The 15,375-nt window shown below is 40.0% G+C and overlaps 1 protein-coding gene across 5 annotated transcripts in view; it reads left to right on the forward strand.

The window, feature by feature from the left end:
• Positions 1-14,457, forward strand: part of DCLRE1C (DNA cross-link repair 1C) — a 35,908-nt gene extending 21,451 nt beyond the window's left edge. For all 5 annotated transcript variants that reach the window (XR_015139614.1, XM_086334241.1, XM_086334242.1 and 2 more), the window contains 6 exons: positions 1,056-1,157; positions 4,097-4,233; positions 5,217-5,271; positions 8,598-8,686; positions 9,175-9,269; positions 11,583-14,457. Coding sequence is in view for 4 of the 5 variants with exons in the window: in XM_086334241.1 (XP_086190367.1) it covers positions 1,056-1,157; positions 4,097-4,233; positions 5,217-5,271; positions 8,598-8,686; positions 9,175-9,269; positions 11,583-12,559 (1,455 nt within the window). In the remaining variant the exon portion in view is untranslated. The remainder of the gene's footprint in view (positions 1-1,055; positions 1,158-4,096; positions 4,234-5,216; positions 5,272-8,597; positions 8,687-9,174; positions 9,270-11,582) is intronic.
• The last annotated feature ends 918 nt before the right edge of the window (positions 14,458-15,375 follow it).

Genomic DNA, 15,375 nt, shown 5'->3' on the forward strand with positions numbered 1-15,375 from the left:
ACCTGGGCCCTGGCAGTGAAAGCACCAAGTCCTACGGACTAAACCTGCTAAGGAATTCCATGAGCAAGTGACTCTTTTTTAAAAATTATTATTATATTATTTATTTAATTTTTGGTTTAACTGGTTCTTCACTGCTGCTCTCAGGATTTCTCTTTTGCAGTAAGTAGGGTTACCCTTGGAGAAGGCAACGGCACCCCACTCCAGTACTCTTGCCTGGAAAATCCCATGGACGGAGGGGCCTGGTGGGCTGCAGTCCATGGGGTCGCTAGGAGTCGGACACAACTGAGCGACTTCACTTTCACTTTTCACTTTCATGCATTGGAGAAGGAAATGGCAACCCACTCCAGTGTTCTTGCCTGGAGAATCCCAGGGACGGGGGAGCCTCATGGGCTGCCGTCTATGGGGTCGCACAGAGTCAGACACGAGTGAAGCGACTTAGCAGCAGCAGCAGTAGGGTTACCCGTCATTGCAGTGTGCAGGCTTCTTATTGTGGTGCCTCTCTTGTTACAGAGCACAGGCTTTAGGCAGGCTTCAGAAGTTGAAGCCCTCGGGCTCAGGTGTTGTGGCACACAGACTTAGCTGGTCCGCTGGATGTGAGATCTTCATGGATCAGGGCTCAAACCCCTTTCCCCTGCATTGGAAGACAGATTTTTACCTACTGTACCACTAGGGAAGTCCAACAAGTCATTCTTGATTGTTTTCGTCTGCTATGTACACTGCAATAAACCCAATACTTAGAATAAAGCATGATGTAGAACAGGTGTACAAGAAATATGAATTGAATGACTTGATGGATGGATCCAATGAAATCCACCAGCCAAGTCACCACACTTTTCACTGCCACCCACAGTGGGCAGTAACGCTGATTGCAGGGCATGGGATCTTGATGTCCTGGCAGATACTAAAAGGCATTGAAAGAGTTGAAAACTAGGCTTTGAGGAAGAAGAAAGTTATTTTCTAACTGGATGATTTACCCCTGCCCAATTTACCCTTGAATACTTTATTTACAGGAAATACAATTCCAATAACGTGCTTATTTGTGGTGTTTTCCTCAGGTTCATGTGGATAAACTAGACATGTTTCGAAACATGCCTGACATTCTCCATCATCTGACAACAGACCGTGACACTCAGATCCATGCGTGTCGACATCCAAAGGTACATGGTGAACTCTCTTTCTTACTGTTTGTATGATTCACAGAAACCAAAATTTTAGATTCAGAAGGAACCTCAGAAATCCCATTTTGTAGGCTCTTCAATTTCCAAATGTGAAAAGTGAGGCTGAGATCCCGGCATTAGATCAGGGTCATGCAGCATTACATCACTATATTCCGTTATCATAAACCTAACTAGTAAACAGACACAGATACTTGTAATTTCTAATGAAATATATTTATACAATTGATATATGTTTATTTGTAATGAATTATGTAACGAACAATTTATTTGTAAGGAAAGTAGTAACATTAGAGCTTATAATTGAAAATTTAACAAAAGGTAATCACCATCCATTGTGGTTTACTTTTGAAACTCATGACACATGCATATTTATAAACTTTATTTTTTTTCTCATTTGAGGTAAATATCTAAATATAACTTTGCTTTGATTTTTTTTTAAATTCCTTGGCCACACCACACGGTATTCAGGATATTAGTTCCCCAACCTGGGATCAAACCCAACCCCCTGGATTGCAAGTGTGGTGTCTTAATCACTGGAGCATCAGGGAAGTCCCTTAAATTTGGAAGTAGTTACGTGTATTGGTGATCCAGTTTCAAATGAATATTTTTAGTGTCTTTGAAACTCACTGGTAATTGACTTTCTGATGCCATCATAGAACTTCCTTCTCTTATTAACTGCCAGGGATTCAATTTTGAATTTGGCTTTAACAGTTCCATTTTAATTTATATAGTCATTCAGTGTAACTCAACTACTAATTAGTGACCGTCAAATGCAGAGGGTTTGTGTGATCATAATTTTTCTCTAAATTTTTAATCTTGGCATTCAAATGCTGAGTAATTTTTATTTTAGTAAATAGCACATTTATACATTTGGATAATCACTGTAGTAGTAATACTATGTAACTCCATCAGCCAAAATGCTAAAGTTTCTTTGTCCTAAAGTAAAGCAAAATTTAAAAAAAAGATTGTTATTCTTACCATGGAGTATTCTATTTCAAACCACCACAGGAGAGATATGAGCTAAGAAATTCTTTTGATGATTGTTCAGCTTCATATTATAATTTACGTCATGAATTTACTTCATCATTTTGTTTACGTATATATACACACAAACACAGACACACACCATGCAGTTATTTAATGGATGGATAAAAATAATGTTGATACAAAGTAGAAACTGTTTTGTCCTTTTTCTGTGGGACTTGTAGTCTTTTCCCCAACAACACCCCATAAACGTCTTAATTGGCAGATTTCCTTTTGCTTGGTATAGAAAATGGCAACCCACTCCAGTATTCTTGTCTGGAAAACTTCATGGTTGGAGGAGCCTGGTGAGCTACAGACCATGGGGCTGTAAAGAGTCAGATGTGACTGAGCAACTGAGTGCTACACTTTGTATAGTTGATGTACAGTATTACATGTTGCAGGTGTACAGTATACTGATTCACAGTTTTTAGAGGTTGTACTCCATTTATAGTTACTATAAAATATTGGCTCTGTTTCCCCATGCTGTACAGTATGTCCTTGTGGCTCATTTTATACCTAATAGTTTATACGTCTTAATCCTCTACTCCTATCTGCCCCTCCCCCTCCTCTCCCCACTGTTAACACTAGTTTGTTCTCTGTGTCTGTGAGTCTGCTTGTTTTTTGTTGTGTTCATTAGTTTGTTGTATTTTTTAGATTCTACAAATAAGTGATATCATATAGTATTTGTCTTTCTGTCTGACTTATTTCACTTAACATAATACCCTACAAGTCCATGCACATTGTTGCAAATGGCAAAATTTCGTTCTTTTCTTACGGCACATTATCCACATTAGTTGAGGTGATAATGCTCTTGTTTTGTATTATTTTTTTTTCTAACTTTCTATTTTGTATTGAGGTATAACCACTTAACAGCGTTGTGATAGTTTCAGGTGAACTGTGAAGGGACTCAGCCATACATATATATGTATCCATCCTCCCCCAAACTTCCCTCTCATAGCTCATGGTGTATATACGTACCACATCTTGTTGCTTCCACATGTTGGCAATTATAAGTAATGCTGCTGTGATCATGGGGGTGCATATATCTTTTCAAATTAGTGTTCTTGGTTTTTTTTTTTTCCGGATGTATACCCTGGAGTGGAATCACTGGGTCATATGAGCACCTCGTCCTCTTCATCCGGATTTCACTGTGTGTTAACACCACCATGCCTTCTTCCTGGCAGCCTCATCTCTCTCTCCTGTGTGTGTGTAACCAGCACGCCACTCCCCCCCGACTCCCCACCAACCCATCTGAGTCATGACACTTCACCATAAACAAAGACATTCTCCTATATGACCACAGTACAATTCTCACACTCAGGAAATTCAGCATCGATACAACACTGTTGGATGTGATGTCGTCCATATTCAAATATCCAGTTGTCCTAATCGTGTCCTTTATGGCTTGTGGAGGGAGGAGCAAGGCTGTCCAGGATTTAAAGAAATATATATTTATATATTTGGATGCACCAGATCTTAGCATGGCATATGACCTCTCAGTTATGGCATGTAGGAGCCAGTTTCCTGACCAGGTATGGAACCTGGGCCCCCTGCATTGGGAGTGTAGAGTATTGGCCACTACACCACCAGAGAAGTCCCCAGGATATTATTTAGAATCATGTGTTGCATTCACTCAGATCTCCTTAGTTTCTTTTGATGTAGATCAAGTAAGTCTCCAGTCTTTTGCTTTTCTTTCATTACAGCGACATTTTTGAAGAGCCCAGGCCAGTTATTTTATAGAATGTTCCTCACTTTGGACTTACCTGTTTCCTCATGTCTGTCTGTCTATTATCTATGTCTGAAAATCCATCTATGTTTGTTTTTGAGACCCTGCCTACAAACAGATTTGTTGAAAATGTTAAAACTGATTTTCTGTATTTTTAAAATGTTTTTAGGCAGAGGAATATTTTCAGTGGAGTAAGTTACCATGTGGCATTACTTCCAAAAATAGAATTCCACTCCACACAATCAGCATTAAGCCATCTACCATGTGGTTTGGAGAAAGAACCAGAAAAACCAACATCATTATGAGGTAAGCAAGCAGTGTCTTTGGAGAGAAACCTTGTTGTTCAGTCACTAAGTTATTTCTGACTCTTTGTGATGCCATGGACTGCAGAACACCAGACTTCCCTGTCCTTCATCATCTCCCAGAGCTTGCTCAAACTCATGTCCATTGAGTTGATGATGCCATCCAACCATTTCATCCTCTGTTGCTCCCTTCTCCTCTTGCCTTCAATCTTTCCTAGCCTCAATGTCTCTTCCAGTGAGTTGACTCTTCGTATCAGGTGGCCAAAGGATTGGAGCTTCACCTTCAGCATGAGTCCTTCCAATGAATATTCAGTCAGGATTGACTGGTTTGAACTCCTTGCAGTCCAAGTGACTCTCGAGTCTTCTCCAGCACCACAATTTGAAGGCATCAATTAAATCAATGGTTTAAATGCAGTCTAGCCTAAACCCACTCCAGTATTCTTGCCTGGAGAATCCCAGGGACAGAGGAGCCTAGTGGGCTGCCATCTATGGGGTCGCACAGAGTTGGACATGACTGAAGCAACTTAGCAGCAGCAGCAGCAGCCTAAGCCCAAGAAGAGAATACATTACAATTGTGGAAAATAACCTCTGAAATTTAAACTCTGTTTGAACTAAAGAAATGCTGCTTCCAAACCTATCTATTGGCCAGTATCTCCCAGGGTCTACCTGCATTAGACAGACAAGAGGGTTAGAGTTGAGGTGTCTTGCTTGGCGGGGAGTCATGAATGGATGTTGTAGGAAGTAGAGCCCTTGGTGGAGTAGAGGAGCCCCACACTGATCACTGTGTTTTAGCAAATTTCCTTAATGTTCGCTACTCAGAATGTCTACAAAAATTTGTATTTCTAGAAAGGATTCTCCCCTGTGCCAGGAAGAAATTACTGATGATAGGATGATTTCACACTGCAGTAGCCTACATGAAAAGACTTGAAGTTTAGAACTTAGTTTTGGTCAAGTGACCTTTAATTTTGTGTTTGCATCTCCCACCAGGACTGGAGAGAGTTCCTACAGAGCCTGCTTTTCGTTTCATTCCTCCTACAGTGAGGTAAGAGGATCCCATAGGCTCAGAACCTCGGCCGCCTTCATGGCTTCTGGGGGCATCTCTTTTTCTACTGCTCAAGGTGGGCTGTGGCTTTTCCTAAAGAAATGCAGGGAAGACATCTCAGTGGATGGGGTATGTCATTAAGTCTAAAGGAAATTGCTGATCATCACCATTTTCAACCTAAACATTAAAGAAAACATACGACTAAGGTGTTCTCTCTGCCTTGCTTTCTAAATTTATTTGAAATACTCCACTTCAGTTCTGTTTGTCATAAAAGCATCGTAAATCTTACACAGCACATGGGACTATATTCACTGACTTGTGATGACCTATAATGGAACAGAATCTGAAGCTGTACACCTGAAGTGAACACAATACTGTAAATCAGCTATAGTTTAATAAATAAAATTTAAAGGCTAACAGACAAAAAAAAGTGTCCCTAATGAAGTCATAGTTAAGGTAAAATACTCCATTATACAACACAAGGAATATAGTCAGTACTGTATAAGTGGAGTATAACCTGTTAAAATTATGAATCACTACATTGTATACCTATGACATATAATACTGTACATAAACTATACTTCAATTAAAAAAATTGAAAAAAAATCTTAAATCTTTTTTGAAGGAGTACTTCAATAAGAAGAAAGACGGAAAAAATATCTTAAATCTTATTTGAAGGAGCACTGCAGATAAAACCTCATGATAAGCTGCCTGGTACTGGCCAGATTCTTGGCCCCTTCCGGATTTTGATGGTACTGAAAAGCCATTTACAAAATAGTCCTCACTATTCAGAAGTGTGGAAGAACAAAGCTATTGGGGTATACACTCTGTCCTGAGTAAGGACCAGTATAGCAGAATTACTCAGTTGAAGAGGACTTCATATGGTTATGTGAGGATACTTTTTATATAGGATATTGACCTACTAGGATGGAAGCCTGACATACGTAATTTATTTGCAAAATTCTCAAGCATTTCCAAAGTAAATGCTAGCATCTTACAAGTGCAGGGGTTCAGTAATTTCATATATTGGAGAAAAAGCGAGATCAAAGCTGGCTTTTTATGATGCTTTGTCATATATGATTGTAGTTTTGCCACTGCTGCCCTTAATGCATTTCCCTGATAATGGTTATTTTTTGTATTGGAGCTACACAGATACAGCTCTGCAGCAGTGAGCTGTGGGCATGGTAGTGATTTGAACAGCTCCAGGCAATGACATTCTTTAAAAAAAAAAAAAATTTTATTGAAGTATGGTTAGTTTACAATGTTGTGTTAGTTCCTAATGTATAGCAAATTCACTGTTTAGTGAGTCAGTTATTTAACACACATACATTCTTTTTCAGATTGTTCTCCCTTATAGGTTATTACAAAATACTGGATATAGTTCCCTGTGCTACAGCAAGTCCTTGTTTATCTATTTTATACATAATACTGTGTATCTGTTAATCCCAAATTCATAATTTATACCTCTGCCGCCCCCTTTCCCCTTTGGTAACCATAGGTTTGTTTTCTATATCCTTTCTCCCTCCCCCGCCCCCAAGTATTATTGATTCTCATTATTCGTGGATTCCTTATTACAAACCCGCCTGTTTACTGACACTTGTATGAACCCTTAACATCAGTGTGCATGGTGCTCTGTGGTCCTTTGCACACATGTACACCCGGGAAGCAAAGGATTGGACTCACCTGACACACACATTCCCGACTCAGGTCGCACATGGTGGTCTCCTGCCTTCATGTTTCAGCTCGTAGACTGTAAACAAGAGACCTTTAAACTATTTACTGCTGCATTTTCCACATTTTTGTGCTTTTGGGGTGATTTTGTTGTTTGAAAGAGCCCCCAGGTGTAATGCTGAAGTGCTGGCAAGTGTTCCTAAGCGCAAGGAGGCTGCAGTGTGCCTTATGGAGGAGTTACCTGTTTGATTTTTGCTCAGTTGTGAGTTACAGAGCCACTGGCCATGAGTTCAGTGTCCATGGACCAACAGTATATATTATGTAAGATATCTTTAAAGAGAAACTCACATAAAGCAAGATTGTGTATTTGATTGGTTGACAAAGTGCTGTGAGTAGAGGCTCACAAGAACCCTGTAGTTACTCCACCAGGAACAGCAGTCCACCGTTTGCAGTGACTCTATGGACAAGCAGGAGAGTGTACTGGGTGTCTGTCTCCCTGAACTGTTTCTGGTGTGTAGGTTTGACCTTCCTTTCCTCATTCTTATTCCCTTCAAAAGCCTCAGATTTCTACCAGCCTCAACTTTGGACTGATTGTACAAATCATATAGGTTGTGGGCAGGTAACAATGGTTTTTCATTGCATGCCTGCTCTGAAAGTGCAAATGAAATTGTTTATGAAAAGTAACCAAAGAATGGATCTTTGTCTTTCCCCCAGGCTTAATTAAGGTTCCCATTTTAATCCAGTTATTAATAATTGCTGAGTTCCCTACCTCTTGTGGTGCTTTACTTGAAAAAGTTGAGTGCTAATACTTACTTTGTGCCTCAGTCTCCCCATGTGCAGAAAGAAAGAAAAATCTTTGTGTTGCCATGATGACCAACTCCTAATAGTTTTATTGAATATTTAACCATGTGCTAGGTACCAGGCTAAGCACGTCACATGTGTTATGTCATTTATACGCTTAGATGAAGAATCGAAGAGACATGAGGTAACTTGACTGAGATCAATCACAAGCTCACCAAGATCTAGTAAGTGACAAAGCAGAAGCCCGTCTGGGTTGTTAAGAGATGTTTTGAGGAGGTTCTTGTTTAGCATTCCGAGCTTTGCAGAGGGCATTCATGACATGACATGTTTGCATGTCATTGTCCTTGTTTAGAATAAATCCTGAGAACAAATTAGGCAGCCTCAAAGGTGTAGTTCCTCTTGGTGTATTGCTAACAATTCCATGTCAGAGGAAAGGAATGGAGTTTGAAGACCTTGTTTCCTTGTGCATATTAAATACTCAGCTAAATTCCAACTTCCTGGAAGGAGAGGTATTTACTATGGGTGAGTGACCTAATGGGTCACTATGGGTAAGGAAACTAATGTCGTGTGAAGGACAGAATCTCTGAATCCCAGTCATCAGAGTGTCTCACACCTTACTGGTAGCCAGAATCACTGCTTCCCAGGCCCCATGCAGCTCGGTGTTAGGGGATCTTTGGAGATAGGGCCTGCACTTTGTGCATCTCTTCTTGAAAGGGCCCAGACACTCCCCGGGTGCAGCTGACATTGGGAGCCACAGTCTTGAGAGACTTCAGCTTCTCCTCGCTTCGCTCTTCTTTAACATCCAGGGTTTTCATGGGAGAGATAACTGATGCATTTTGTTTTCCTTCTTCCAGATTAAAGATTTCTTGAGCTACATCTGTCCTGTGAATGTCTATCCAAATGTCATCCCGTTGGGCACAACTATGGATAAAGTTAAAGAAATGTGAGTGGACTACCTGTGGCATTTATGTTGTTGAATGGGATGGACCTAGAGAATAGTTTTGGGCTGAAAGTGGGAGCAAGGATGTGAAACAGGCTAGTTAGGGGCACATCGGCTTTCTTCAAGCAAGTGTGTTCTACATAATCCTCAAGGCTTCTGGGAATCTGCAGAAGGAAGCTGTTGCAATACTGAAATTCCCTGAATGCCAGAAGGTGTTCCTCTATAAAGACCTGCTTTTCTGCAGTGCAAGAACAAAGAGAAAAGTTTTGCTCTCCCCAGTCCTACAATTAGAGATGGAGGTCTACGAGGTTGTTTAAATGCTCGTATTTACCACTTTGTTATAGGAAAGTATTTTTGATTATTAAACATTGCTTTTCTGCTTTTAATAGTAGTGGCTCCCACCCCCCATAGTCAGGTTTTCATAACCTCTATAACACTTACATTCCAGCAGCTTTCCCAACAGGAAAAATAAAATGTTTATATTATTTCAGCTTAAAGCCTTTATGCCGATCTTCCCAAAGTACTGAGCCCAAGTACAAACCACTTGGAAAACTGAAGAGAGCTAGAACAATGCACCTAGACTCAGGTAGGAAGAATGACCCTGGTGTCATGGATACGGGTTTCCCTGCAAGGCTGCTTTTCAGGGTGTTCTGGTCTGGGGAAAGCTGTCTTTGTGGTGTCTTCTTAAGTGTAAAAATTTAACTGTTGATGAAGTCCAATTTATCTAATTCCTTTTATAGCTTTTGCTTTTGGTGTCATATCTAAGCAAAACTATTGCTTAATCCAAGATCATGAGGATTTACTATCATATTTTATCATTTCTGGGTCAATTTTGACTTTTCCTTACTATAGGTTTTATTTTCTCACCTTTCTACACACCTATTGGATGCCATAACTACATAATGGTATATCTGATGTTTGTCATTGTACATTTATTTTGAACTTTTCAGTTGTATAAATATTGTGATGAACATTATATGTTAAGTCTGTTTCACAGCTCTCATTATTATTGGGTTAAACTGAATTGTAGAAATTACAGTATTTATATTGTCAAGGCATAGAATAATATCAAAATAAACTTCTAATAGCATAGAAATTTTACTTTTTTTCAGACACATACAGGTGAGTTAATGTGAAAATGTTCTGACAGAGTAGAGTTGAAACATACCATGATACTGTTATAGTCACTGATTCAGAACATGAGCTGTCCAGCTTTAGAGGTGATACAAACACATTCCACAGAAAGGTAACTTTGGCACATTGTGAAGGAGCTGTAACAAATGTATTAATCCCTGGCTTAAAATAAAGCCATAACTTGGACATTAGGATGACTACAGATACAGCAGCTAGACATCTTACGTCACCGTGAGTCCTTTAGAAGATGAGAAGATATAAACAGTTGCTTGTTTGAACAATTATAAGTTCTAACAGAACCCTGGACTTTAAGAGCTGGGTTTCGTCCCTCAATCTGCCTGTCTGGTTTCTTGACCTTCACGTTGTCACACACCTCCAGGCCTGTCTCCTCAGTGGTAAGATGGGAAGCTCGATGATGGATCCTATACCTGCCCCCCTACCCCGTTAAAGCAGCTTTAAAAAATGTAGTTTTAAGCTATACCCTTTGTCACTGGGAAAATAGTTAATTTATAATTACCTGTGTCTTAACACCAGCTTCAGCACTAGAATAGTAAGTTACCCTATCCAGTAAGCAGTCTCATGAGCATTCCGTTTCATTCTTCAAGCTTAGGTACCATTAGAGGGCAGGGAAACATTTGTTCCCCCTTCCCTAATTCCCTGCCTTGTCATTTTCACTTATGTAAAGTACATTCTGTATGTAAGATTTCCTCATTTTCAGGATGTAAGTGGACAGGGCTCACTTCAGGCAAGTGCAGCATGCTTGAGACAGTAACGTGACACCAGACGTGGCTTATTCGGCATTTTGGTTAAAGTCTCCTGTTCCTCCCGCCCCCTCGTGTGTCTCGTGGCCTTGTGCACTTGGCACAGGCTACATGGCAATGAGCAGACACTGGGTGCTACTCACGGTCCTGGGGGCCGCTGGGATGGCAGGATCAAGGTGCTGGCAGGTCTGGGTCTTGGTGGGGGCCCACTTCCTGGCTTGTACCACCTTCTCACTGTGCACACATATGGCCTTTGCTTTGTGCATGGGCCTAGAGAAAGTGAGAAATCTGCTTCCTCTCCTCACAAAGACACCAATCCCATCATATGTGTCCCCCACCTCCCTCACCATGAGCTAATTAGCTTCTAAAGGTCCCACCTCCAAATACCATTGTGGAGTTAGAAATTAAGAATTTTGAAAGGACCACAGACATTTAGCCTGTAACATGCATGAATTAACAGATATCAAAAAATGTTCATAGAAGGAAAACTTTAGAAAAAAATTGTTTTATTAAATCAGCCAATGCATTGAACATCTACTGGCTGCAGAGCACAAAGAGTTTGCAAATGTCTCTCCTAGTGTAGATGGTTTCAAAGCCGAACTGATGTAGAGAATCAGCTGTAGAACTTAAAAAATAAATTATTCGGCCCTACTTTCAGGGACTGAGTAGGTCTGAAATGAAACATAGAAAGCTATTTTATTTAAAAAGCTTTCCAGGTAAGAACCACTGATTAAGACTCTGTGGTCTTATGTGGGGAGTGCAGATCTCTAGTCTCAACTCCCTGCCTGGCTTTATGACAAGCTAAAGGCTGGTAGTCAGGTCAGACTGTTCAGAATAATAAGCGGCCTTTTAACTTCTCCTGGAAGAAGAGTGAATTCCCATTATTTGCAATTCTATGAATTTAAAAATGCAGCTAAGTGCTGCAAATTGGATTTTTAATTAAAAGCATGAATCGGTTCCTTCTGCATTCTGTCACCTACACACCTGTTCTGTTTGTCTCACAGAGGAGGAAGACGACGACGGTCTCTTTGATGATCTTCTGCCGGCACCTTTAAGGCACAAGGTTCCAAACCAGCTGACTCTTCACCCTGAGGTGTTTCCCACGCCTGCTATATCACAAAACCAGCCTGAGAAACAGAGAGAAAGCACAGGGTGCTTCAAAGCAGAGAGTATGCCAACGTTCCTTTGGGCAAACTTTATAGATTGTGAGGAATCCAACAGTGAAAGTGAAGAATCAGAAATTCTAGGATCAGCTCAAGGAGACACGGGTCCTGTCTTCCAGCCCCAGCAGAGGGCTGATGGGGAAGTACCGCAGTGGGAAGTGTTCTTTAAAAGAGATGCCGAAGGCACAGACGACTGTTTGGAAAACCTCCCGTCTTCCACAGAGGTGGGGGGCTCCCAGTCCCCAAAGCTTTTCAGCGATTCTGATGGGGAATCAACGCACATTTCTTCCCAGGCCTCCTCTCAGTCAACACACATATCAGAACAAGGAAGTCAAGGCTGGGACAGCCAATCGGACACTGTTTTGTTATCTTCCCAGGACAGAAACAGTGGGGATGTTACCTCCTTGAACAAAGGGGTCTATAGGCCAGGAATCAAAGAGAATATTCCTGCCCCTCAGCCAGAACAAAATGTACTCTGCCTAAAGGACACTTGCTCGGATTTCAAAAGCAGAGATCAAGATGTAAACATACTTCCTAGTGCTGGAGAAACCACCACTCTAAGCAGTGGGAAACAGATGCTTCAGGAGAAAAGGCCATTGACTCTTAGCAGCAGTGCGGATTCACAAAGCTCCTCTGATTTTGAAATTCCCTGCACTCCAGAAGCTGAGCTTCCTAAACAAGAACATTTACAGTATTTATATGAGAAGTTGGCAACAGGGGAGAGTATAGTAGTTGAAAAAAGAAAAGGCTTACTTCATTCTAGAGCAACCACTAAAAAGTCTATACTATCAGATACCAGTCAAAATCATAATAGATAAAAGTAGAATACTTAGAAATGATCCTATTACCTAAAAGGTGGCAGTAAAGAGGAAATGGATGACCGAAAAAGCAGCACCCCATGCTTCCGTCTTTCACTACCTCCCAGAGTTTGCTCAAACTAATGTCCAGAACATGTCAATAATTACATGGGAATAGGGGGAAAAGTAAACCAACTATATGCTACCTATAGGAAACTGACTTCAAAAGACTTGGGTAGGTGTACCAGTGAAAGAATGGGAAACTTTACCCTGTAAACATTACATAAAGACGCAGTGTCTATATTCTCATGTTAAAAGGTCCAGTTCACTGAGACAGAATCGAATCCTAAATGAGTAAGTACCTAACAACATTTAAATACACAAAGCGAAAACAACTGAAAGAAGACAAACTAACGCACGATTACAACTATAACAGATTAAGTTTAGAAAAATAAGGATATGGAAGAACAGAATGGCACCCTCAACCAACTGGATTTAACTGATAAAAGTACACTTCACAGCAGAATACAAGCTTTTCAAGTTCACACAGGACGATGTTCACTGATGGATCATATCCTAGGTCATAAACACACTTCAAACTTAAATAAGCTTGAATCTATTACTATAAACTGATGGCTACAGAAGAAAGTCAGCCCTTTACCTACCTCAGGTGTTCCATCATCTTTAAGAATATTGGGGGAAAGACAGTGGTAAAATTAAAACCTAAAGAAAATACTTAAAAGGCATTCAACCTCTTTAAAATCCACCAGTAGGTTATGTATGTGCATTTAATATACTCATTCACAGATATTCATAAACACTTTGGTTTGCTGATACTTCATATTAAGAAAGCAAAAGCAGAGCTTTGACTTAAGTGGAGTCTTTAAAAATCAATTTTCAGATCAATGAAACTGAAATGCATTATCACCATGCTGCATTGTAGATAAACCAAAAATAAGTACTGAATCCACAAGACTCATTAAGGTTATAGGACAGAATCAGTGGGAGAGGAGAATAAACTGGGTGTTCAGAGGAGCCAATACCAAGTGGACCTGGGAAGCCAGCCCTCTCACTTGTCCAGAAGGGAATTTTCCATTCCCAAGTGTTGGGAGAAGGATAAATTAGCCCGTGTCCATTTACACGGGAGGAAAACTGGACAGTGACTTTTAAGTTTCAACTAAGAAACTGGCACCAGAGAGGGGTAACCCAACATGATAAGGCTCAGGGCCGAGGGTTGGGGGCCTGGTGCTACTCCTTTCTGTTCTTTGAGGAATATGTTGAATCATAATTTACAGCAAGTGTCTCTGTCCTAAATTACTCAACAATTAGTTTATTAATACGTACACCAACAGAAACTGGGCTGAGCATCATAATATAGCTGCTGGCGAAGGAGCTGAAGAATGCAGAGTTTTAAGGGGACACGGAACCTTTTTTCTAGCTCAGATGCTACCCTGAGTTTTTTATGAAATACACTCTACAGACTCAGTGTGACTGGGGAAGAATTATATATTATTCTATTTTGCACAGCTCCCCTGTGAGTACCATTACCTAAATTCAACGTGAATATAAAGTCACTAGAGACTACCAGTGGCAACTATAAAATGTTTAACTCTCAACTGGCCTATTACAGGAACCCAGAGACTTCATTTTTAATTTTTAGCTCTAAAAATTAATTATACTTCATTATCATAAGTCACATAATCAAATGTAACTACTGTATACATTTGTACATACTCACTGACCATTAAGACTTCATCTTAACAGCTTATGATCCAAGGTGGATGTTCAAAACATGCCTGTAAACATTCTTCTGAATATATTTGTAGTATTTTATAATCACCATCAATTTAATATTCCATATGGCCATATATTTATTGTTTTATATGTGATTCTAGCATAATAAATGCTGGCTGAATGTATTTAATGGCTAAGAGTACTACAACAGACTTTGATCAAAAACCCTGCAGTGATCACCAAATATTTTACAGTACAGAATTACAGCTAATACTGATATATGGTACTTCCTTTGTAACAAGGCTTAATTCTTTCACATACTTTTTACTCCTCACAACCACCCTATGAGGTAGGCACACTTACCATCTGCATTCACAAAGGAGAAGGCTAAGGCAGAGGGGTTAGTTCATTAGTAAGATGTGAAGCCAGAACTCAAACAAGACACTCAGGCACCCCAGGCCATGCTCTTAACCACTGTGCACTAAAGCCTCTCAAAAAAAGCATAAAAGTGGGTAAGATTAATTACACTGGCTGTTTGAGTTTTACTTCAAGAACTGTGATGTATAAGTGAAAAAAGTTTCAAAAATGCCAAGCTATATTATCACAAAAGAAACCCATGGCTAGCCACATTTCTTTAGGAATCCAGGACTTTGCAGTTTGTTTAAACTAACAGTAGAAACTGATTAAAAAAAAAAAAAAAGTCTGCCTGAAGCTGGTCAAATACATTAAAAGCAGTCAAGTGTAGTTTCTGATTGGGGGATGTTAATGTTAACCGCAGCAGTCTAAGCCCATTTCTTCAGTGTGTTTAGGGAAGACAGCACCAACCTCCTCGATTCATGAGAAGCACAGGAGGACACACGTAGGGCCTAAGACTTGCTCAAAGGTTATCAGCTCTAATTCTAAAATTCCTCTGCACTTCCAGGCAGAACTTAGCAAAATTGTTTAAGTACTTGGTGACTAATGCTCAAAAAATTTAAGCATCCATCTACCTTATGCTAAGTACAAAATGGTACTTTACTATTCAAATGCATGAGCCATGACAATAGAAAAACTTTCTTAAAAGTAATATTTAAAAGAATGGTATAAACCTTTGGTTAATCTCA

This window comes from Bos grunniens, chromosome 13 (genome assembly GCF_055505025.1).
Source record: "Bos grunniens cultivar Pamir isolate PY7600 chromosome 13, Bosgru_T2T1.0, whole genome shotgun sequence".
Taxonomy (NCBI): domain Eukaryota; kingdom Metazoa; phylum Chordata; class Mammalia; order Artiodactyla; family Bovidae; genus Bos; species Bos grunniens.